General features: G+C 44.0%; 6 protein-coding genes across 6 annotated transcripts; 2 read left to right on the top strand and 4 right to left on the bottom strand.

The window, feature by feature from the left end:
• The first annotated feature begins 6,240 nt into the window (after positions 1 to 6,240).
• Positions 6,241 to 7,810, top strand: LOC126565082 (casein kinase I). Its single transcript, XM_050222220.1, has one exon. The coding sequence runs from the start codon at positions 6,253 to 6,255 to the stop codon at positions 7,783 to 7,785; it is 1,533 nt and encodes a 510-aa protein (XP_050078177.1). The 5' UTR covers positions 6,241 to 6,252; the 3' UTR covers positions 7,786 to 7,810.
• Positions 7,811 to 14,117: 6,307 nt separating this feature from the next.
• Positions 14,118 to 14,630, bottom strand: LOC126565755 (uncharacterized). Its single transcript, XM_050222961.1, has 2 exons — positions 14,337 to 14,630; positions 14,118 to 14,285 (listed from the first exon to the last, which is right to left on the bottom strand). Exons 1-2 carry the CDS (start codon positions 14,619 to 14,621, stop codon positions 14,118 to 14,120), a joined length of 453 nt encoding a protein of 150 aa, XP_050078918.1. The 5' UTR covers positions 14,622 to 14,630.
• Positions 14,631 to 14,731: 101 nt separating this feature from the next.
• On the top strand, positions 14,732 to 22,396 carry LOC126560513 (uncharacterized). Its single transcript, XM_050216472.1, is given in 7 exon segments — positions 14,732 to 14,983; positions 15,057 to 15,562; positions 15,610 to 15,667; positions 17,311 to 17,889; positions 19,437 to 19,514; positions 19,588 to 19,993; positions 21,897 to 22,396. Coding segments are annotated over 7 exon segments (2,370 nt in total). The 3' UTR covers positions 22,388 to 22,396.
• Positions 16,384 to 17,229, bottom strand: LOC126565417 (uncharacterized). The gene is made up of 2 exons (XM_050222593.1): positions 16,959 to 17,229; positions 16,384 to 16,890 (listed from the first exon to the last, which is right to left on the bottom strand). The coding sequence occupies exons 1-2, from the start codon at positions 17,088 to 17,090 to the stop codon at positions 16,384 to 16,386; spliced, it is 639 nt and encodes a 212-aa protein (XP_050078550.1). The 5' UTR covers positions 17,091 to 17,229.
• Positions 18,613 to 19,367, bottom strand: LOC126565352 (uncharacterized). The gene is made up of 2 exons (XM_050222525.1): positions 19,236 to 19,367; positions 18,613 to 19,167 (listed from the first exon to the last, which is right to left on the bottom strand). The coding sequence occupies exons 1-2, from the start codon at positions 19,365 to 19,367 to the stop codon at positions 18,613 to 18,615; spliced, it is 687 nt and encodes a 228-aa protein (XP_050078482.1).
• LOC126565373 (uncharacterized) lies at positions 20,872 to 21,757 on the bottom strand. Its single transcript, XM_050222542.1, has 2 exons — positions 21,485 to 21,757; positions 20,872 to 21,411 (listed from the first exon to the last, which is right to left on the bottom strand). The coding sequence occupies exons 1-2, from the start codon at positions 21,614 to 21,616 to the stop codon at positions 20,872 to 20,874; spliced, it is 672 nt and encodes a 223-aa protein (XP_050078499.1). The 5' UTR covers positions 21,617 to 21,757.
• Positions 22,397 to 23,261: the final 865 nt, after the last annotated feature.

Below are 23,261 nucleotides of genomic sequence, written 5' to 3'. Positions count from 1 at the left end.
AATTCCCTTTATCGTTTATCAGCCTTTTTCTTGGTATATTGTGCTCAACATGTTTCATCAATATGCACTAAATCTCACAACTAAAACAATTATACCTCTTTCGAAGAAAGGAATCCCAAAAGTATACTTTTAGTTTAATATTCGAGATAAGTTTCATAAAAGTCTAATCTGCATATTTGCCGAAGGTTGAAAATCAAAATCATAACCGGAGTAAACGGTTGTAGAGTTGACGATTAAAATCGGTATTTTTTGTTGCATGGGAAACATTCGTTCAACACTACGTCGCTACACGTATGTGTGTCCAGACGCGCGCGCTCGATTGTATTCGTAACTGTGTGCTTCCCGAGCTCGTGTTTCCCCGTGTAGCTGCGGCCGTTTCTGTGGGGACGTTTCCAGTCACAACGAGAAGAGAGCGAAACAAGCACGGGCAGCAAACAGCAGGGAAGGCAGCGAAAAGCGAGAAAAAAACGCACACACATCCACCAGCCGTGTTGTGCGCGTAGGTCGTGTTTCGTTTCGTAGTTTCGTCTCTGCAAAAATCGCATTTTCAAAGGCTTCTTTAGTTAGTTTTTTGATTCCCTACTCTCGACCTCGCGCCGTACCACGACGGGTGTGAGAAAAGGTGCGTGCTGGTGGTGGCGCTACCAAGCAAATCGGAATCGATGACCCCGGGCGCCAGTCATCCGCACCGTCGTCGTCACTGCTGAGTGCCACAGTTTGTGCATTTCCACGTTTTTTTGCCACTGCTGGGTTGCACGCGCGCGCGTCGCCGCCCCGCCACCGGACCGCGTAAATCGTGTCCTACATGGACCCCGGAGTCGGCCAACTCGATGCTACCATCCCGAATCGGTAGTTTAACGTGAGTTAAAATGATTCCTTTTTTCTTCGTTTTAAGTTCCTCTGAAAATAGCCCTGTTGTATCTGTCCTGTACGGGAATGTGTGTTTGCGTACGAGGGAAGAAGGGTTCGAAGGTGTGTGTGCGTGCGTTGAGGTTATACATATTGAACCGAGGTTGGATGTGGAGTAGGTACAACGGGCAAATATGAAAGATGGTGTAAAAGAATGTCGTAATTCCGCCACATATTCGAGTGCCTGTATTATAAAGACGTCAAATTGGGTGATTTGTGTCTGCGAAAGAGAGGCGCCACGGAAAATCCTTCACAGAGAGACGGAGAAAAGTCAGCAAAAGTAGCAGCAGCAGCAGCCATCATTAGTTAGTGCTCTGGTCTCGACGAAACAGCCAATAGCTCACCCATACACACAAACGAGCACATTACGTTCGCTCGTCGCCGTCCGCCATCATCATCATCATCATAATCATGGAAATAATTTTTGGTGGTCAGTATAATGCGAGGGGGTCATTTTTCATTTAATGGTGCGTATCGTGTTTAAAGTTTGCGTTACTGAAGGCGCGTTTCCGTGTGTGTGGACACGGGATTGGTCCTTTAAATGAGAAAGTGTGCTTAAAAGGACCGATTTTTGACACACAACAAAGGAAGTTCGCGTTTGGCCTGGAGCCCGATTTACGTAGCGAAGAGACGTGGGTTTGTGTGTGTGTTGGTGTTTTCCGAGCGATAATATAGTGTAAAATACACGCAATCAGCAATCAGAACAAGCGTGATGGTAGTGGTGTGCGTGTGCACGAGGTCGAAAACGATGGACGAAGGTTTTTACAATACACAACACTCGTGTGCGCACACACGCGAACGCGCGCACACCTATTTGGCAGTGCTGCCTGCAATTGGTGTTACATATTGCGAGCTGGTGTGGCAGTGTTGCCAAGGTTAGTTTGCCATGAATCAGTACCTGTCATTCGAACGAATGTCGTAAAATAACAGTGTGTGTGTAAATTGAACGGAACAAAAACTGAGTGTGTGAAAAGAGAAGCAAGCTGCTTTGTGCGTGCGTGGAAAAAGGAACGAGCTTAGAAACGCACGCACGCACACACACATTAATACACTTCGCATAACCCTGGGAGCACGCTGTGAGGGTGTATGTGTGAAAGCGGTATCGGTGGAAGAAGTACTGAGGGAAGCGAAAAGAACCAGCACCACCAGGTAGGCGATCGTAGCCTGACGGAACTGACCCCAACACACAACACCAGTCACATCGCATCAGCCAGCCATAACACGCGGGCGCACGTTTTTTCGTCCCGGATTTTTTTTTCGGGGGTTCTCTTTTATTTGCCACTTGGTGTGTGTTTCTTATGCGTGGCTCCAACTGTGTGAAAAAGGAAAAGATGGTGGTTGCCGCTGCCAACCTTGTGAGTCGGAACTGCTGTTGCTGCTGCTACGGTTGCTACAGCTACTGTGACCGCTGCTGGTGACAGTGTGGGTTGGTAAGGAACACCTCAAGTTACCGATTGGGAGAGAGAGTGTGGGGCAGTTTGCTTAAAGGTGAAGAATAGAACGCAGTGTAAGGTGAATTAGTACGGGGAGAAGCGTGAATGTGTGTGGGATGATGGTGGTTCCGTTAACAACGCGAACCCCAGAATGACAGAAACAAAATCACATAAAATGACAACCCAAACAACATGTATGAACAAGTGCAATTCGCTCGCCTTCGCTTTGTGCTTGATTTTGTGAAAAATGTGGTTTAAATTTGTGTTATTCGTCGTGCCATTGCGGAAGGCAATTCATCTACAATCCAGTTTGTGTGTGTGTGTGAAGAATAGGTGGACAGCGTGATAAAAGTTCCTCGCAATGACGATGTAAATGTCCAAAAGAGCAACTCCCGAATTGCGTTTCCAGGAAGCAGGCTATGAATCACGCAAAGAAATCCCTTTAGCAACGGTGTGCTTCGGAATGGGGAGATGTTGGTTTGGCTGCTGCCGTGCCCTTTCTGCACTTGTTGGACATCATCATCGTCATCATCATCCACACACAGTTCGTTCTATTGGGTCGCAAACGCAAACCATTTGCTTTAAAATCTAACCCCAACCTCCTGTCCACTCTTTGGGTGTAGTTGAGTACTACTGCTACTGTACTGAGTCTTTTGTTTAATGAAATCGTTTTTTTTCTTGCATTTTTGCTGTGGTGTTTAGTTTTCCACCACACACACACAAAAGGAAGCCTAACCTTTTTCTTGTTTCCGGCAAAAATCTGCTCCAGTAGCTGCAGGAAAATGGCTGGGGGATAGGGGCCTTACCCACACGGTAAGGCACACGCACCCCTGTCAAGGGAAGGAAACCACGAAGATTCCACGAAGTTGCTATAAAAGGCACCGACAGAGGAAAATACAAACAAGTGCCCCGGGGGCCGGCTATCCAGAAAAGATGAGAATCGTTTACTTGTTTTTTTTTTTTTCGGTTTGGCTGGACGGTGAGATGCAACCCGTATGCGGGACAGCCCAAGAAGAAGCCATCCCCGGTTTGGGAAAAAAGGTGCTGTGAAGCAGAAATATGGCATATCAATTGCTTTCTCTGAACCGTAACGTAGAGCAATAACAACGCACACTATGGTTCTCTGGTAGGTGGTTGGCCAGATTTTCTCTCCACCCAGTTGTGTGTACACTCCTCTTCTCTACACTTCATTTATTCGGGATCGAACCGTTTGTCGTGGAATAAAACGGAAAGCCTCACCATCTCCATATTGATTCGTCGTCATTCTGAGCACCTTGGCGGCCCGTGCAATCTGTGAGCGCACTTTTTTTTGTGCGATATTATGTCCCCCCTCCTGTCATTACATACTGTGTCATCGTATTTCATCATAGTCAGTAATGAGACAGAAGTGGGTGATAAGTAACAGAGAGACAAGGGTTAATCTTGTTCGGGAAAGGAATGATTCCTTATTTATTTTGCTTCACTTCACTTGCAGTATGGCACTGTCTAATGGCGAACAGTACGACAGTATGATGAGGCCACTTTTAAAAATCATTTTTAGCTAGTTTTGTTTAGTGCGTGACTCAGAACACATGAACTCTAGAAATGTATTGCTACAACAATCTGTTAGTATTGATACCAACTACAGAATAACTCGTTTTATATGTTTTTATTACTAAAAAAGAGATCAGATTTCCAAAAATAGAGAAGAGATTACCAGTTGAACAATATCTTGGAAATAGTGTATTATTATAGACCTAATATTCCAAGAAATCCGATCCGATCGTTTCCACCTGATCCAGTCAGCGAGCTCGCTGTGCTTCTCTACGCCACTTGCCGAACGGATTATTGATGAGTATCCTCCTGGTGAGACATGATTCCGGTGTCCTATTGTCGTCTATTGAGATTCGAACGATTTTGACAATATGCGCGACACTCTCACCTTGCAAACATTGTTTAAACGTGGATCCAAGCCACTCCAATTTTAATCAGTTATTTCTCTCCTTCATATAAGATTGCATATGGCTTATATTTTCTTCTAGTAATGAAGGATATTGGTCCACTGTTTATTGTAGAAATAATCAAAGAAGAATAGTCAGTACTATATAGTATGTTGTTTAGTGATAAATTACCAATGACTTTGCTCTACAGAGCCTGTTTTATGTTTGTTTTTACATCAATCATACAAAAATCTTAGTACATAGTCCTGAAGAGACCAGAATCATCAACAGTCGGGGCAGAGACGACGAAACAGTCCAGTTCGCACCGTAATTCTCTACCCGCGTTCGTACGCACCTTTTGCATATTTCCTTTATTATTTGTTGCACCATATGAACAACAACAACCCACACACACATAAATAAAGACTCATAACTCCCCATTGCAGAGCAGTGTGTGAAATCTTACCGTTTCCTTGAGAGAGATACACACGCTGACCCTGTCTGCGTTGTTATTGTTTCGTCTCCGGTGTGTGCTGCAGCTGCAGCCCCTTGTCGTATGGGAGGAAACGCTACTCGAGAAAATGCAGACGATTTTATTCACCTCTCTAGGTTACCCTTACACTCTTTTGCACTAATGCTGCAGAAAAAGAGCACATGCCAAAGCCGCGCTAGTGGAGGACAAATGAAATCTCACCAACAACCGGGGGTGATGAGATATAGCCTCAAATCAGGGAGTTGAAGAGAGGAACGATGGGACGGAGGGTGGATACACATCTTGGTGCACAAAGTAACCAAGATCTGGCCTAGGTGGGTTGTCTCAGCTACCCGGGGAGGGGGGGTGGAGTTAAAAGGGTGGGTGTATCATTTGATTCTCGTGTCGCAAATGTTGCGCCGCTTCTCCTCTAGGCGAAATAAGCTACCGATGCTGGAGTCTTGAAATGTGATGATATTTCTGCACGTGTCGACGATGTAAAATGCCGATGCATGTAGCAAATCGTATGCGTGTGTACATGACCACCATCAGCACAACGCGAAAAATGATGATCACCTGGGGAGGTTCTTTGGGGGAGGGAGGGGGGGGGGATAGCACACATGGTATTGAATGGTATTTTGTACTTCGCAGTTCTCAAAAACCGTACGCAAAACCGTTCCGGCATCGCAAAGCTGGTGTGCAGGGGATACCAGGTCGATGCATTTAGTGTAAAAGACAAGTAACCGTTGGAACCTTTCTGATAGTAAGAGGAGTGAACACTATTTACATATAGCGTAGATCTGTAGGAGCCTTTGCTGTGTGTTGAGTTGCTTTCACGAACAAGTGTAGTCTTCAACTTTGGAACATTTTTAGTTTGAGTATTGCATCGAATCTTGTCCACATACACTGCCCGTTGGCAGAACTGGCTATCCAGCTACAGGTATTAACGTTATTGAAAAAAAAGGAAAAGTTAAAAAAATTGAAAAAAAAAATGAATTGAGGAGTACCCACAACTAATGGTTAAAAAATAGAGTTTAATTCGCTTCAGTCACCAAATATAACCAGAAAATAGAAAATATGTAGTTTTATTTTCTACTTTCCTGTGACAACAATTAAAAAGCCCAATGCGATGTTGGACGATCAATAGTAATTTACTTAGTTCAAGAAATTCTATCATCATCCTAGCAGCCTATGACAATCTGTAACTAACTTTGTCTTCTCTTTCTCTTTTGGCATGACTACGAACTACGAACGGCAGCCGTGAACCGTCCATCTTGTTGTCTGTGAGACAGAACGGCTGGACAGAAGCAGAAGAAGAAAGCGCAGAAAAGCCACCACACGTGGAAAAAGAAGGCTGACAGGAGTTCCTGCTGGCAATCCCTAATAGAACGACGACGGCGAGGACAAAGCACCACTGGGTATCGAGAGCGTCCAATAGCTAAAGTAAAAAAAGGCACGTGCACACGTACACGACAGATACTGCGGAGTCAACTACAAACAAAATTGTGTCAAAGAAACGATGGAACTGCGTGTGGGTAACAAATACCGGCTGGGCCGAAAAATCGGTTCTGGCTCATTCGGTGACATCTATCTCGGTACGAATATTTCCACCGGTGAGGAGGTCGCCATCAAGCTTGAATGCATCAAGACCAAACATCCGCAGCTGCACATCGAAAGCAAGTTCTACAAAATGCTCCAGGGTGCGGTCGGCATACCCACGATCAAGTGGTGCGGCTCGGAAGGTGATTACAACGTGATGGTAATGGAACTGCTCGGTCCATCGTTGGAAGATTTGTTTAACTTTTGTTCGCGCCGTTTCACACTGAAAACGGTACTGCTGCTTGCGGATCAGATGATTTCGCGCATCGATTTTATACACTCGCGCAGCTTCATCCATCGGGACATAAAGCCGGACAACTTCCTGATGGGTCTCGGAAAGAAGGGCAATCTGGTGTACATTATCGATTTCGGGCTGGCGAAAAAGTACAAGGATTCGCGCAGCATGTCCCACATACCGTACCGGGAGAACAAAAATCTAACCGGCACCGCCCGGTACGCCTCGATCAACACCCATCTCGGGATTGAGCAGTCGCGTCGGGACGATCTCGAATCGCTCGGGTACGTACTGATGTACTTCAATCTCGGTACGCTACCGTGGCAGGGGCTGAAGGCGGCCAACAAGCGCCAGAAGTACGAGCGGATCTCGGAGAAGAAGCTGTCGACGCCGGTCGAGGAGCTATGCAAAGGGTTCCCGCGAGAGTTTAGCCTGTATCTGGCGTACTGTCGCCATATGGATTTCATCCAGCGACCCGACTATTGCTATCTGCGCAAGCTGTTCCGCACGCTGTTCCACCGGCAGGGTTTCGTGTACGATTATGTGTTCGATTGGAATATGCTCAAGTTTGGCCGGCCAAATGTGAACGCGTATACGAGCATGAAGCGTGGCCAAAGCCGAACACCGAGTGCCACCCAGAATGAACAACAACAACAGCAGCAGCAGCAACAACAGCAGCAGAAACAAATCACCAACACCACCTCAGTAACGACACCGTCCAAAGGTGCCAGCGGTGGCGTGGTCGGAGTAGCCGGCGGTAATGTCAACAATGCCAACAACAGTAGCAGTGTCGGCGGTGGTACTGCTATCGTAAGCAACCACCCAACGTCCGGCGGTGTGGTCGGAAATAGTGCGGCGACGGCTGTGGCCGTTGCGGCTGCCGCTGCCGCAGACAAAAGCAAGGAAATGTCACCCCAGACGCGCCATCTGCTGCAACATTTCATACGGACGGAGCTGCAGAAAGGTCAGCCACCCGGTGGTGGTGTTGCCGGTGGAAGTGTACAGCAACAGTCCGGTGGTCTGGTGATGGGCAGTGGACAACCGTCGGCGCACAGTAACAGCATCAACAATAACAGTGGCGTCGTTGGCGGGGGAAACGATCCGGTCGATGCGACAACGGCCGTAGTGGCAGCTTCCTTCTCCCGGCACGAAACACCCGAACGCCGCTCGTCGATTCGTCTGCGTGGGCAAAATTTGGATGCAAGAAATGCGGAATAATATTAAATTTTTCTTTAAACCGTTTCTTCCTTCTGCCGCGGGTGGAGGGTATGTGTGTGTTCCTGTCTTTTTTTGGCGGGGTAGCATACTCATATTCACACCCAGTCACACAAGCACACAGATACACACAAAAAACATTAACTTCCAAATCTCGTTAACGCATTAGTAGAAGTGTAGAGGAAGGTGGTTCTCTAGATGCGGACACATATTATAGTATGTTTTGAATTTTCTGTACCCCAAAAACGAAATAGAAAGATTGAGAGAAAGAGGGAGAGAGCTGTTTATTTATGCTAATACATGGTTATCGAGGATATAATGAACAAGTTCGCCGAGATACAGTATATTTGAAGATATCATGAACAAGTAAAATGTATAGGTGACCTGAACAGTTGCTTGAGCTATGGATACTAGGATAGAAAATGTTGTGATTCTACAATTCTGCTGAATGATCCGACGACAACATGCTAGAAATCAATATCTCTGCAAACTTATTCACTATATCCTCGACAACACTGTAATGGGTAAAACTTCATTCTCTACCACAAAGAATTCTATCTAATGGTCTATTTTTTTTAAGAATCCGTGCTTGCTTCTTAGTATGATCGAACCGTATGCAGAATCAGAGTTATCTAAATTCGATATCTCCTCTTTTGCATTAAAAGAAAGTACGAAAAGGAAACCGGAAGCAGATAGAGCATTTCTGCTCTGTTTTGTCTTTAGAAGAAGCGAGACACACATACACACATGACACAACAACAGTTAGAAAAGGCAACTTGAGACAACAAATGATGTAATGAGCTTCCCAGGGAAAGTAGGACGATGTACCGAAGAAGTCTCTGTGCGTGTGTGGTGTCTGGGTGTGTGTATGAAAGGAAGAAACGCTATAAGAATTGGTGGTTCTAGTAGACAAAGTGACTGTGTTGCCACATGTCGACTGATACAAGCTTGGGTGGTATAGAGGTTCCCTCCAAATGCTGTTGGAGATACTGTGCTTACAGCACTGCAGAAGAGAAACTGCAGTAAGAAGCATCATTTGTGAAAAAAAACCCTTAAATCATACCCAACTACATTTTGTTATGTATTTTTGTTTTCTACTTTTGAAATAATTGGCAAAGCAACCAAGAAAAGGAGAGATACTTTTCACATTCTATTTTCCTTATCCTGGCTGCGGGCACTTCCTCGTGTTCGCTTTCACTGGTTCGAATTTGCGCCTCAATTCTGTAAAAAAAATATAAATATATGTATCATGTAACGTGTAATGTAAAGGAATTATGTTTGCTACTAAACCTGCGTTTTTGATTCCTTTTTTTTAGAATAGTACTACTGAAGAAAATTGGAAATGAACCTTGCTTGCGAGGCTCGAACATAGTGGTGATGGTGGCTAAAAGAGGAAGAAAATCGGTGAAAAAGACGAGAAAAAAAGCCACAACACCTCAGACGTAAAAATTGTAAAGCTGCTGCCAGATGTGTTTCGTTATTTTGATTTCGGCTCTCGAGGTCTTGTAGAGGCCCAGGACAAACCAGGAATTAGTTGCGAAACAGGCTTATTGAAAGAGCGCTTTTTAAAAGTTGCTTACGAGGCGGGAAAAGAGTGCGAAAATGCTTTATCGGCATCGGAGATTTATAAGGAGGACGGATGGATGGTGTAGATGACGACGACACAGTTTAGATAAACGTTAAACAAAGGGGTAATAGTAATGTTTAAATGAATTTAGAAAGCCAACCTTTTGCCTACCTGCGCGCCAAGCAGCAGTAGAAGCAGCCGAGGTTTATACTGATGATATATATATGACAAACAAGAAAGAGGGAGAGGAGAGAGGTTTAGGTTAGCGAAGATGGTGGAGAATGAAGAAAATGGCCAGCAGGAAATGGAAAGTTTGAACTAGCAGTACAGAAAGGGACATACAATGATGCGCGAAAGAAGTGATAAGTGGATAAAAGGTAAATAGTAGTGGTTCCAGCCTGTGCGTCTAATAAAAATCGACTAACTCTTAAACAAACGCGAACCCCTTTCCCTCTCTCTCTCTCTCTCTGTTTCTCGAAAATAAAATATTAAAGTATAAGAATTGTGAAGAAGCGGAAAGGAAAAAAGAAGGAATTTGCTCACGTTCTTCACTGGGAAAAACAAAAGATAAGAAACACTGTTTATGATAAAGAAAATGGTTCCATTTTTTCCTTCATCTAATGTGTACGAGCCAGTTGAATGAATGCCGGAAACTAAAGTAAAGCAAACAGTACTATATACACACACCAGCCGTAGTGTAATATGAACACTGTATAAAGAAAGCATTGATAACAAAACAAAAAAGGATAATGAAATTAAACTAACGTAATATCCCCCGCTCTAGCGTTTAATCTAGGACAGTACTGAATATCTAATACTACAGCAACAACAACAACAACTACTACTACTACTACTACTACTACTAACTAACGAAAAGAACCACTCGGTGTATCGGATTACAGTTTTGCCACCCGCCCCCGAAACATCCGGAACCAGCAAGATCACAATTTACAACTACGAAATACACATACAAAAACACACTTATACATTATACATGTGTATTATGGTAGCATAAAGAAGCATAATGATGATGATGATGCAACGAAGAGAATTAAATACTGTGTTTTTGCTGGAGGAAGTACGAACCTCTAAGCGTTTAAGTAAAACCTAAACAAATTAAAAAAAAACAACACACACACAGATACAGACGTCGTTTGATAAGCTAAGTTTAAGTAGACCAACTGGGAAATATAAAAGAAAACTTTAAAAAAAAATATGCTATTTGTGTGTGTGTGCGTGTGCGAGAAACAGAGGAAAATGGAGTAGATTTAAACAAAAATGGAAGATATGTGAGTGGGCTAAAGCAGATGGCAAGTGAAGTTACTAAGTAAGGAAAACTGGAAAGAGGCAGCCCCACACAAGCGCCCGAGAGAGAAAAAGAAATACAAAGAAGTAAGAAGGGTTTGTGATGGATGGGAAACAGAAGTAAGAAACAAGGAAATAAACACAGAAACACATAAAACAGCATACAAAAAAAAAAACACTCACACAGGAACGATTGGGAACGGGTGTATGTGCAATTTGATGGGTTTTCTGCATGCGCGTGATGAATGAATGTGGTTTACCGTACCGTAATATAGGAATGGGAAGAAGGAAAGGAAAAGGCCACAGAGAGGAGGAGAGAAAAGAAAAGATAGGATAGTATGAAAAAGGATGGTAAAAAAATGTGGCAAAAAAACAAACACACATACACAACATGAAAGCAGAGGGAAGCAGTAACGACATTTAAGAATATTTAGTAATTAGTAACGATTGTGAGAAAACGGAAACAAAACAAAACAAACAAAAAATAAGCAAACAACACAAAACAAAAAGGGAAAAAAACTCAAGAGGAAACAAAACACTCTAGGAACAAAAAAAAACAAGAGAAAGAAACAACACATTATATATTGCGCTTGGTGTGCAATTGTAATAACAAGCAACTCTACAGCAAAACAAAACAAAACAAAAAAAGAAATGGAATGTATTGGGATATGTACAATGAAGAAGGAAGCGAGCTTTTACCGGCTCAATTCCGTGGCTTGGAATGAGATGATAAGAAAGAGTTCGAGAGCAATGAAAGATGATGATAAAACCAGCAACAAACTCTCCTACACATATATAAACTTATCGAAAGATGGCATCCATGTCCCAAGGGTGTGGAAACGGGACGTGCCGGCAACGGATAGCGCACCCACCCGACGGACTTGGAAGGGGACGGAGCAACCAGCAGTGATGCACAGACGGGCAAACAGAATGAAGTTTCGCTAAACAGATTGAAGAGAATAAATCATGTAAAACCGATATATGTGGTAACACGAGGGTTTGTTTGAGGCTTTTGTGTGTTTTGAGATGGCAAACACTGAAAGAAATGTATTGGAGATGTGTTGCTGAACAATTGGTAGCTAATGGCATAATGATGGTACGGTGGTTATTCTCCGAAACTCATCATAATCATTTTCCTATCGTGAACAAACTGCGTCATCCGTTCGATTCGTCTTTGCTAATGCTGCTAAATGAATTCTCCTTCCGAGCTGACTGACTGCTGCAATGCGCTGGACAGATTGTATTTGACTTCCAAATTTGGTCAATGTTTGGTGTAGTGTGTTCACTATCGGACGACTGGTACGAGTGATCGTAGTTGATATTTGCTGGTGATCGTAACAGCGAGGGCGATAGAGAACCGAACACATCTACCGGGTCGACAATGGTGTGCGAGGTATTGTCTTGTCCGCTATGTTTATGCTAAAATAAATAATGATATTGGTCATGAATGCGAGACCAATAGGCTTGGATTGAGGACCGATGCGACGAAGACAAAATACCTGCTGCCGAAGGCGTTGATCATTATAGATCCCGAGTCGGAAGCAGAGTATCAGTTGAATGCTACCTTGGTACGATGATTATTAATATTCAGAAAACTCTAACAATACATGAAATGCACGAATATATCGTTCACTGATGCTTCCGATAGTTCTCTACTGTCCATGTCATCTAGACGTGCTCAAACCTGAGCAGGCCAAGTAGGAGAAGACAATGTGGTAATATAACGTTGAACTCAAGATGCAACTGTAAAATTGCGGTCCAATGAAATAGTGAGGACTTACTATCGGTCTATAAGAGGTATCAAAAATTCTTGTAAGCCATTATATTGCATGTGTGAACAACTAGGTCGTTAAGTCAAGAAGAGAAGAGCAAGAAGACTATGATACATTTATGTGGGCGACGCACTGGATTTTTTTTTTACTAAAATCTAGGATATACGAGTGCTCCTTTACGATAAGTAGAGCTTCCATGATCAGCTAGATCACATCGTCGCTAAGGGCAATCAGCTAGTTGGCATTTTGAAGAAGCTTGCGTGCGATCATACGGACCCGATTGTCGTTAAAATGCAGTACTGCTCCTTAGTTCGGTCTGTGGTGGAATACTCATCCATAGTGAGCTGGCCCTTATCGGCACGCTCGTTGGCTCGCCTGGAATCCATCCAGCGTAAATTTACACGGTTTGCGCTGCGTGGCTGGAGTGTATAGGCGGACTACGATGGACGTTGCGCGTTACTTGGCCTGGAGTCGCCGAAACTGCGGAATTGTAACGTGCAGAGACTTTTTGTCGCAGCTCTGCTTGACAATCGCATCGACTTGCTGGCACTGCTTTCGGCAATCAACATTTACGCCCCGACTAGATCGCTCCGTGCTAGATCACTTCTTGACGTAGGGGAACGTCGTACTAGTTTTGGCGCCACTGATCCGTTCCTCGTCATGTTCCGCGTATTCAACGCCTTGTGTGATCGTTTTGAACCAGACCTGTCTTAATGAAAAACATAACTTGTTCTTCCCTAGCTTGCACTCTACTTGCTGCCGGTGTGTCGAATATTCCAAGGCCAAAGGTCGACACAAATACGCAATGTTCAATCCACTCTATCTTCCGGATGCATGAAACATTCTTTTCGAACTGTGTACTCCGGATGTACAACAAACCGTGGGAGCTGTTGAGCTGAAAATTCCGCTGACTGAGCGTCTGGTGTCGAACGTTCATAACAACTACTTCCTGTGAGTTGTCACATCGGTGTCATGTAGCTCGTTGTAGCGCAGATTTAGCATAGATTACTAAACAAGTGGATACACGAATCCGGAACCTGGCTCCCGGAATCAAATTATCAAAAAAAAATGTGCGTAAAATGAGAAACAAATGAAATTTAGCTTTGTATAGTTCACAGTTCCGGATCCCGGATCTCCCCTTTGGAATATTGAATGCAGTAAAGGGAGGATGATGAATCAATCAAACTTAGCATATGGTCGGGGCCGGTAGAGCCGAATAAGTAGTTGTTGTAGGAGTATTGGACATTAAGAAGGCCTCGAGCTGTTTTTTTTAGCATTGTTCATCGATGATTTAGAAATAATTCTCGATAACGGGAGCCTCTCCATTTTTCCTCACGGTTGCGAAACATTTTCCTACGCCACGCTGGATCAGAAGCCAGGGATTTCCTGGTTCAATGTGGTAGCCCCAACATCCATTATGCATGAGCCCTGCTCAAGCCTCCCATCATCCGTTGATACATGAAACATGATCGATGAACCAAAGCCACCAAAGATAGGGTGGCGGTAAATTGAGGAGGCTCACGGGCCATCTTAAACGGTAGAAAATAACATGAACAGACATTCAAGAGCATAATATGAAAACCATTAGTTTTTGGGGAAAAATTTGATATAAATATATATATTTAAAATAAAACATGATTCATGACATGAGCTTCATTGCTTGTGGGAGAGATCGCGAGATTGGTTAGTTCTTAAAGAACATATTTGGCAACTGGAGCGGCCGACAGGTACTTGTTGTATCCTAGCCCGTAACTGCCATAGTTCCACAGACCATTATCAACGACTTTGGTGGTGACGACTGGGGCGACCAGCTTGTTGTACCCAAGACCGTATCCGCTGGAAAGTACCGGAGACACCAGCTTGTTGTATCCCAGTCCGTAGCTGTTATCAACTACTTTGGTAGCCACGACCGGGGCGACCAGCTTGTTGTATCCTAGTCCGTAGCTGTTATCGACGACCTTAGTGGCCAGCACCGGAGCTACCGACGGATATTCGACCACGTTCTTCACGGCCGGATAGGAACTGTAATACGATGGATAGGAGTACTTGTCCACAGCTGCTGGCAGACCGTACCCGTACGAAGAGCCCACGACAACCTTTGAGAGAGGATGTCCATAACCATAGCCCTGGTAGGACAAATCGTCACCGTACGGCAGGTAAGATGCCTCCGATGCAGCGACGAACGCTACAGCCATGATTGCAATGAAGAACTAGAAAGCACGAGACGATCGTTAGAACACAGTAGACCAAATCGAAATGAATTTCCCAAGGAGCTCACCTTCATGTTGATTGATGTAGTGTTAGAATGTGTTGTTAGAAGCGTTGTGCGAATACTGATGCCACTTGCATTGATGGTCGCATCTTTTATAACGCCACCTACCGGAAGAGTACAACGAAAGGAAAACTCCATCTGCAAGGTCGTAATTTGGGGCGGAAAACGTGTCACTTTGGTTTCGTTATAAAAGCAGACGATAGTTGGGTCAAACAATCACAGTTTACTTGCAACGTTTTCGCGATCGAATCCAATCAATCGGAGCACTCATCTGTAAACATGAAGGTGAGTTTTGATAGAGCATTTGTTGTGTTTATTGATTACGATAACCAGGGAATGTATTTGTTCTTTTGTCTAGGGATTCATCGCGATCGCCGTCCTGGCTCTAGCCGCTGTCTCCAACGGATCATACCTGCCAGCAGTGCAATCGGTTCTACCGTACTCCTACAACTCAGGACTGTACGGCCTGAACGGTTATGACGGTCTTGGTCATTACTCTGGACTTACTGGACTGGGATACTCCTCGGTGCTGGGTCATGGACTGTCCTACCCGTACTCGGCCGCTTTCCCGTACTTTGACTACAACAATGGTCTATATGGAGGATACTACGGCGCCAAGGTCGCTCCTACTGTGGTCCAGGCCAACGTCAACACACTGAAGTCGGTTAGTCCTCTGGGTCTGTACGGAGGATACTACGGCGCCAAGGTCGCTCCTACTGTTGTTCAGGCCAACGTCAACACTCTGGGTCTGTACGGAGGATACGGTGTGGACCACGGATACGGTCTCGGTCACGGATACGGTTTTGGTCACGGATACGGCTACGGATACAAGAACTACCTCCCAGTCCAGGCTCATGCTGCGAAGTACGTTGCTGCCAACCCGGGAGCCGTCCATGTGGCTCCTCTCCCAGGACATCTGGTGAACCAGAAGTCGATTGTGGCGTAAATGAAAGTGATAATGATCAATGGGTAAATAGCATGTGTAAATAAACAGTGATTTTCATTCAAAATTATATTATTTTATCGGAAAATTATTTCAAAAATACGAAACTGAGTTGTATAAGCTAAAAGTATCACCTTATTCTGGCTCATTGCGCAAGCTTGTTTCCTTTCTATTGTTGATTTTTTTAGCAATCCGGTCAGACCGTCCGTATCCATTAATGAGAAAATGTTAAATTTACTTGGAAACGGTGAGAACTATTTACCTTTTCTAAAACTACCTTTTCTACTGTTCGAGGCTAAGGATAAGGACATTATCAGAGTTATCAAACATTCGTGTGTGATGGTCCAAGTTGCATATCAAAGTCTATTTCATGGAAGGACCTCACAGGAATGCGTTATGTTGACTTGTGAATATCGAAGGTCAGTGAAACATAATCGACGATTCAAGATTTATGAATTGCCAACGAAACAATACAAAAGTTGAATAGGCAAATAAGCAAACATTAAATGATGCATTTAGTGATTCTTTCACCAACGAAGATTTATAGAAAATTAAATAACTACAGGACTATTGGTCCTGTTCGATCCCTATGGGTCCTTAAGGGAATACTATTAACTTTAAAGGAAAAATAGACACTCGACATGGTTATTCTTTGCTGATTTATATATTTAAAATAAAACATGGTTCATGGCCTACAATGAGCTTCATTGCTCATGGGAGAGATCGCGAGATAGGTTAGTTCTTAAAGAACATATTTGGCAACTGGAGCGGCCGACAGGTACTTGTTGTATCCCAGCCTGTAACTGCCATAGTTCGACAGGCCATTATCGACGACTTTGGTGGCGACGACTGGGGCGATCAGCTTGTTGTATCCGAGACCGTATCCGCTGGAAAGTACCGGAGACACCAGCTTGTTGTAGCTGTTATCAACTACTTTGGTAGCCACGACCGGGGCGACCAGCTTGTTGTATCCTAGTCCGTAGCTGTTATCGACAACCTTAGTGGCCAGCACCGGAGCTACCGACGGATATTCGACCACGTTCTTCACGGCCGGATAGGAACTGTAATACGATGGATAGGAGTACTTGTCCACAGCTGCTGGCAGACCGTACCCGTACGAAGAGCCCACGACAACCTTTGAGAGAGGATGTCCATAACCGTAGCCCTGGTAGGACAAATCGTCACCGTACGGCAGGTAAGATGCCTCAGATGCAGCGACGAACGCTACAGCCATGATTGCAATGAAGAACTAGAAAGCACGAGACGATCGTTAGCACACAGTTGACCAAATCGAAATGAATTTCCCAAGGAGCTTACCTTCATGTTGGTTGATGTAGTGTTAGAATGTGTTGTTAGAAGCGTTGTGCGAATACTGATGCCACTAACATCGATGGTCGCATCTTTTATAACGCCACCTACCGGAAGAGTACAACGAAAGGAAAACTCCATCTGCAAGGTCGTAATTTGGGGCGGAAAACGTGTCACTGTGGTTTCGTTATAAAAGCAGACGATAGTTGGGTCAAACGATCACAGTTCACTTGCAACGTTTTCGCGATCGAATCCAATCAATCGGAGCACTCATCTGTAAACATGAAGGTGAGTTTTGATAGAGCACTTGTTGTGTTTATTGATATCGATAACCAGGGAATGGATTTGCTCAATTGTCTAGGGATTCATCACGATCGCCGTCCTGGCTCTGGCCGCTGTCTCCTACGGATCATACCTGCCAGCAGTGCAGTCGGTTCTACCGTACTCCTACAACTCAGGACTGTACGGCCTGAACGGTTATGACGGTCTTGATCATTACTCTGGACTTACTGGACTGGGATACTCCTCGGTGCTGGGTCATGGACTGTCCTATCCGTACTCGGCCGCTTTCCCGTACTCTGACTACAACAACGGTCTTTATGGAGGATACTACGGTGCCAAGGTCGCTCCTACTGTGGTCCAGGCCAACGTCAACACACTGAAGTCGGTTAGTCCTCTGGGTCTGTACGGAGGATACTACGGCGCCAAGGTCGCTCCTACTGTAGTTCAGGCAAACGTCAACACTCTGGGTCTGTACGGAGGATACGGTGTGGAACACGGATATGGTCTTGGTCATGGATACGGTTTTGGTCACGGATACGGCTACGGATACAACAACTACCTCCCAGTCCAGGCTCATGCTGCGAAGTACGTTGCTGCCAACCCGGGAGCCGTCCATGTGGCTCCTCTCCCAGGACATCTGGTCAACCAGAAGTCGATTGTTGCGTAAATGAAAGTGATAATGATCAATGGATAAATAGCATGTGTAAATAAACAGTGATTTTCATTCAAAATTATATTATTTTATCGGAAAATTATTTCAAAAATACGAAACTGAGTTGTATAAGCAAAAAGTATCACCTTATTCTGGCTCATTGCGCAAGCTTGTTTCCTTTCTATTGTTGATTTTTTTAGCAATCCGGTCAGACCGTCCATTAATGAGAAAATGTTAAATTTACTTGGAAACGGTGAGAACTATTTACCTTTTCTACTGTTCGAGGCTAAGGATAAGGATTCAAAGTTATCAAACATTCGGGTGTTATGGTCCAAGTTGCATATCAAAGTCTATTTCATGGAAGGACCTCACAGGAATGCGTTATGTTGACTTGTGAATATCGAAAGTCAGTGAAACATAATCGACGATTCAAGATTTATGAATTGCCAACGAAACAATACAAAAGTTGAATAAGCAAATAAGCAAACATTAAATGATGCATTTAGTGATTCTTTCACCAACGAAGATTTATAGAAAATTAAATAACTACAGGACTATTGGTCCTGTTCGATCCCTATGGGTCCTTAAGGGAATGCTATTAACTTTAAAGGAAATATAGACACTCGACATGGTTATTCTTTGCTGATTTATATATTTAAAATAAAACATGGTTCATGGCCTACAATGAGCTTCATTGCTTATGGGAGAGATCGCGAGATAGGTTAGTTCTTAAAGAACATATTTGGCAACTGGAGCGGCCGACAGGTACTTGTTGTATCCCAGCCCGTAACTGCCAAAGTTCCACAGACCATTATCAACGACTTTGGTGGTGACGACTGGGGCGACCAGCTTGTTGTATCCGAGACCGTATCCGCTGGAAAGTACCGGAGACACCAGCTTGTTGTATCCCAGTCCGTAGCTGTTATCAACGACCTTGGTGGTGACGACTGGTGCGACCAGCTTGTTGTATCCTAGTCCGTAGCTGTTATCAACAACCTTGGTGTATCCCAGTCCGTAGCTGTTATCGACGACCTTAGTGGCCAGCACCGGAGCTACCGACGGATATTCGACCACACTCTTCACGGCCGGATAGGAACTGTAATACGATGGGTAGGAGTACTTTTCCACAGCTGCTGGCAGACCGTACCCGTATGAAGAGCCCACGACTACCTTGGACAGAGGAAGTCCATAGCCATATCCCTGGTAGGACAAATCGTCACCGTACGGCAGGTAAGATGCCTCCGATGCAGCGACGAACGCTACAGCCATGATTGCAATGAAGAACTAGAAAGCACGAGGCGGTCGTTAGAACACAGTTGACCAAATCGAAATGAATTTCCAAAGGAGCTTACCTTCATGTTGGTTGATGTAGTGTTAGAATGTGTTGTTAGAAGCGTTGTGCGAATACTGATGCCACTAACATCGATGGTCGCATCTTTTATAACGCCACCTACCGGAAGAGTACAACGAAAGGAAAACTCCATCTGCAAGGTCGTAATTTGGGGCGGAAAACGTGTCACTGTGGTTTCGTTATAAAAGCAGACGATAGTTAGGTCAAACGATCACAGTTCACTTGCAACGTTTTCGCGATCGAATCCAATCAATCGGAGCACTCATCTGTAAACATGAAGGTGAGTTTTGATAGACCATTTGTCGTGTTTATTGATATCGATAACCAGGGAATGGATTTGCTCAATTGTCCAGGGATTCATCACGATCGCCGTCCTGGCTCTAGCCGCTGTCTCCAAAGGATCATACCTGCCAGCAGTGCAGTCGGTTCTACCGTACTCCTACAACTCAGGACTGTACGGCCTGAACGGTTATGACGGTCTTGGTCATTACTCTGGACTTACTGGACTGGGATACTCCTCGGAGCTGGGTCATGGACTGTCCTACCCGTACTCGGCCGCTTTCCCGTACTTTGACTACAACAATGGTCTATATGGAGGATACTACGGCGCCAAGGTCGCTCCTACTGTGGTCCAGGCCAACGTCAACACACTGAAGTCGGTTAGTCCTCTGGGTCTGTACGGAGGATACTACGGCGCCAAGGTCGCTCCTACTGTGGTTCAGGCCAACGTCAACACTCTGGGTCTGTATGGAGGATACGGTGTGGAGCACGGATATGGTGTCGGTCACGGATACGGCTACGGATACAACAACTACCTCCCAGTCCAGGCTCATCCTGCGAAGTACGTTGCTGCCAACCCGGGAGCCGTCCATGTGGCTCCTCTCCCAGGACATCTGGTGAACCAGAAGTCGATTGTTGCGTAAATGAAAGTGATAATGATCAATGGATAAATAGCATGTGTAAATAAACAGTGATTTTCATTCAAAATTATATTATTTTATCGGAAAATTATTTCAAAAATACGAAACTGAGTTGTATAAGCAAAAAGTATCACCTTATTCTGGCTCATTGCGCAAGCTTGTTTCCTTTCTATTGTTGATTTTTTTAGCAATCCGGTCAGACCGTCCATTAATGAGAAAATGTTAAATTTACTTGGAAACGGTGAGAACTATTTACCTTTTCTACTGTTCGAGGCTAAGGATAAGGATTCAAAGTTATCAAACATTCGGGTGTTATGGTCCAAGTTGCATATCAAAGTCTATTTCATGGAAGGACCTCACAGGAATGCGTTATGTTGACTTGTGAATATCGAAAGTCAGTGAAACATAATCGACGATTCAAGATTTATGAATTGCCAACGAAACAATACAAAAGTTGAATAAGCAAATAAGCAAACATTAAATGATGCATTTAGTGATTCTTTCACCAACGAAGATTTATAGAAAATTAAATAACTACAGGACTATTGGTCCTGTTCGATCCCTATGGGTCCTTAAGGGAATGCTATTAACTTTAAAGGAAATATAGACACTCGACATGGTTATTCTTTGCTGATTTATATATTTAAAATAAAACATGGTTCATGGCCTACAATGAGCTTCATTGCTTATGGGAGAGATCGCGAGATAGGTTAGTTCTTAAAGAACATATTTGGCAACTGGAGCGGCCGACAGGTACTTGTTGTATCCCAGCCCGTAACTGCCATAGTTCCACAGACCATTATCAACGACTTTGGTGGTGACGACTGGGGCGATCAGCTTGTTGTATCCGAGACCGTATCCGCTGGAAAGTACCGGAGACACCAGCTTGTTGTATCCGAGACCGTATCCGCTGGAAAGCACCGGAGACACCAGCTTGTTGTATCCCAGTTCGTAGCTGTTATCAACAACCTTGGTGTATCCCAGTCCGTAGCTGTTATCAACGACCTTGGTGGCGAGCACCGGAGCTACCGACGGATATTCGACCACATTCTGCACGGCCGGATAGGAACTGTAATACGATGGGTAGGAGTACTTTTCCACAGCTGCTGGCAGACCGTACCCGTACGAAGAGCCCACGACTACCTTCGAGAGAGGATGTCCATAACCATAGCCCTGGTAGGACAAATCGTCACCGTATGGCTGGTAAGATGCCTCCGATGCAGCGACGAACGCTACAGCCATGATTGCAATGAAGAACTAGAACTAGAAGCACGAGACGATCGTTAGAACACAGTAGACCAAATCGAAATGAATTTCCCAAGGAGCTCACCTTCATGTTGATTGATGTAGTTTTAGAATGTGTTCTTAGAAGCGTTGTGCGAATACTGATGCCACTAACATCGATGGTCGCATCTTTTATAACGCCACCTACCGGAAGAGTAAAACGAAAGGAAAACTCCATCAGCAAGGTCGTAATTTGGGGCGAAAATGTTTCACCGTGGGTTCGTTATAAAAGCAGACGATAGTTGGGTCAAACGATCATAGTTCACTTGCAACGTTTTCGCGATCCAATCCAATCAATCGGAGCACTCAACTGTAAACATGAAGGTGAGTTTTGATAGACCATTTGTTGTGTTTATTGATTACGATAACCAGGAAATGGATTTGTTCAATCGTCCAGGGATTCATCGCGATCGCCGTCCTAGCTCTAGCCGCTGTCTCCAACGGATCATACCTGCCAGCAGTGCAATCGGTTCTACCGTACTCCTACAACTCAGGACTGTACGGCCTGAACGGTTATGACGGTCTTGGTCATTACTCTGGACTTACTGGACTGGGATACTCCTCGGTGCTGGGTCATGGACTGTCCTACCCGTATTCGACCTCTCTTCCGTACTCTGCCTACAACAACGGTCTGTATGGAGGATACTACGGCGCAAAGGTCGCTCCAACTGTGGTCCAGGCCAACGTCAACACACTGAAGTCGGTTAGTCCTCTAGGCCTGTACGGAGGATACTACGGCGCCAAGGTCGCTCCTACTGTGGTTCAGGCCAACGTCAACACTCTGGGCCTGTATGGAGGATACGGTGTCGGTCACGGATACGGCTACGGATATAACAACTACCTCCCAGTCCAGGCTCATGCTGCGAAGTACGTTGCTGCCAACCCGGGAGCCGTCCATGTGGCTCCTCTCCCAGGACATCTGGTCAACCAGAAGTCGATTGTTGCGTAAATAGAAGATCATTCTACGCAATGAAGATGTAAATAAAGGCAAAACTGAATTTTTGTGTTTGAAATTCCATTTCCAGAATCCTAATTTTTTTGTGTGATTGTGCAATGAGTCAGGCGGAATTTAGTTCAGTGCTTCAAATCAATTTTGCATAATATTGCTGATTTCAGTTTTATTTCATTTAATGTTTATAAAGTATACACGATGAAAAAAATTGGTTCTTTAAATCTTGAATCTTGAACTTAATGCTTGTACTTTACTTCGAACCCCCTAAGTCCACATTTATTTGTTAACTACGGGTTTCTTTTCAGACTATGACTATAGTCTGAGAATTATGACTATAGATTCAAGTTGGTTTAAAACAAATAAAAAAGATAAAACATGTAACAACCAAATGATTTATGCAAGATTGTCTTTCAATTTACTACGGCATTTTCACAGAACATTTATAGTTCAGCGTAAGAACTTAAAAATTGAACAAGTTATAAGTTTTGAACCTTTTATGTTGTGGAACTGTCATGATTATACAATCTCAATTGGATAAATAATTTTTTAAATATAATAATGCTTAACAATATTCAATCATTGATTAATTTTACTAATTATTTCTGCTAAAGTCTACGCCAGCATTTAAAATCGTCGATGGTTTTAATTGAACTAAAATTCGATAAAAATAATACGGCAATCCTTCAGAATAAAAAACAATACATATAATGAAACAACAAGTCTACACTGGTACTAGTGGAAACTAGTAAACTAGAGTTATCATTGTTGTCAATAAGAAGAGTTGATAGATAAGAATATTAGATAATAAGGGAAATTAATACACCAAATATTACACCACAATTAGTTAACCAAAAGCTTTGTTTATCTACAC

This window comes from Anopheles maculipalpis, chromosome 3RL (assembly GCF_943734695.1).
Source record: "Anopheles maculipalpis chromosome 3RL, idAnoMacuDA_375_x, whole genome shotgun sequence".
NCBI lineage: Eukaryota > Metazoa > Arthropoda > Insecta > Diptera > Culicidae > Anopheles > Anopheles maculipalpis.
Note: the sequence above shows the minus strand (reverse complement) of the source record. Positions and strands in the feature narration are given on the sequence as shown.

Excerpts from the sequence above, each read along its gene's own strand:
- LOC126565082 (XM_050222220.1), top strand. The coding sequence starts at position 6,253 with ATGGAACTGCGTGTGGGTAACAAATACCGGCTGGGCCGAAAAATCGGT.
- LOC126565755 (XM_050222961.1), bottom strand. The coding sequence starts at position 14,621 with ATGGCTGTAGCGTTCGTCGCTGCATCGGAGGCATCTTACCTGCCGTAC. Across the intron at positions 14,286-14,336 it reads ACAACAAGCTGGTCGCCCCG|CTGGTGTCTCCGGTACTTTC; the intron begins GTCGTGGCTACC and ends GGATACAACAAG.
- LOC126565417 (XM_050222593.1), bottom strand. The coding sequence starts at position 17,090 with ATGGAGTTTTCCTTTCGTTGTACTCTTCCGGTAGGTGGCGTTATAAAA. Across the intron at positions 16,891-16,958 it reads CTACATCAACCAACATGAAG|TTCTTCATTGCAATCATGGC; the intron begins GTAAGCTCCTTG and ends CGTGCTTTCTAG.
- LOC126565352 (XM_050222525.1), bottom strand. The coding sequence starts at position 19,367 with ATGGAGTTTTCCTTTCGTTGTACTCTTCCGGTAGGTGGCGTTATAAAA. Across the intron at positions 19,168-19,235 it reads CTACATCAACCAACATGAAG|TTCTTCATTGCAATCATGGC; the intron begins GTAAGCTCCTTT and ends CGTGCTTTCTAG.
- LOC126565373 (XM_050222542.1), bottom strand. The coding sequence starts at position 21,616 with ATGGAGTTTTCCTTTCGTTTTACTCTTCCGGTAGGTGGCGTTATAAAA. Across the intron at positions 21,412-21,484 it reads CTACATCAATCAACATGAAG|TTCTTCATTGCAATCATGGC; the intron begins GTGAGCTCCTTG and ends TTCTAGTTCTAG.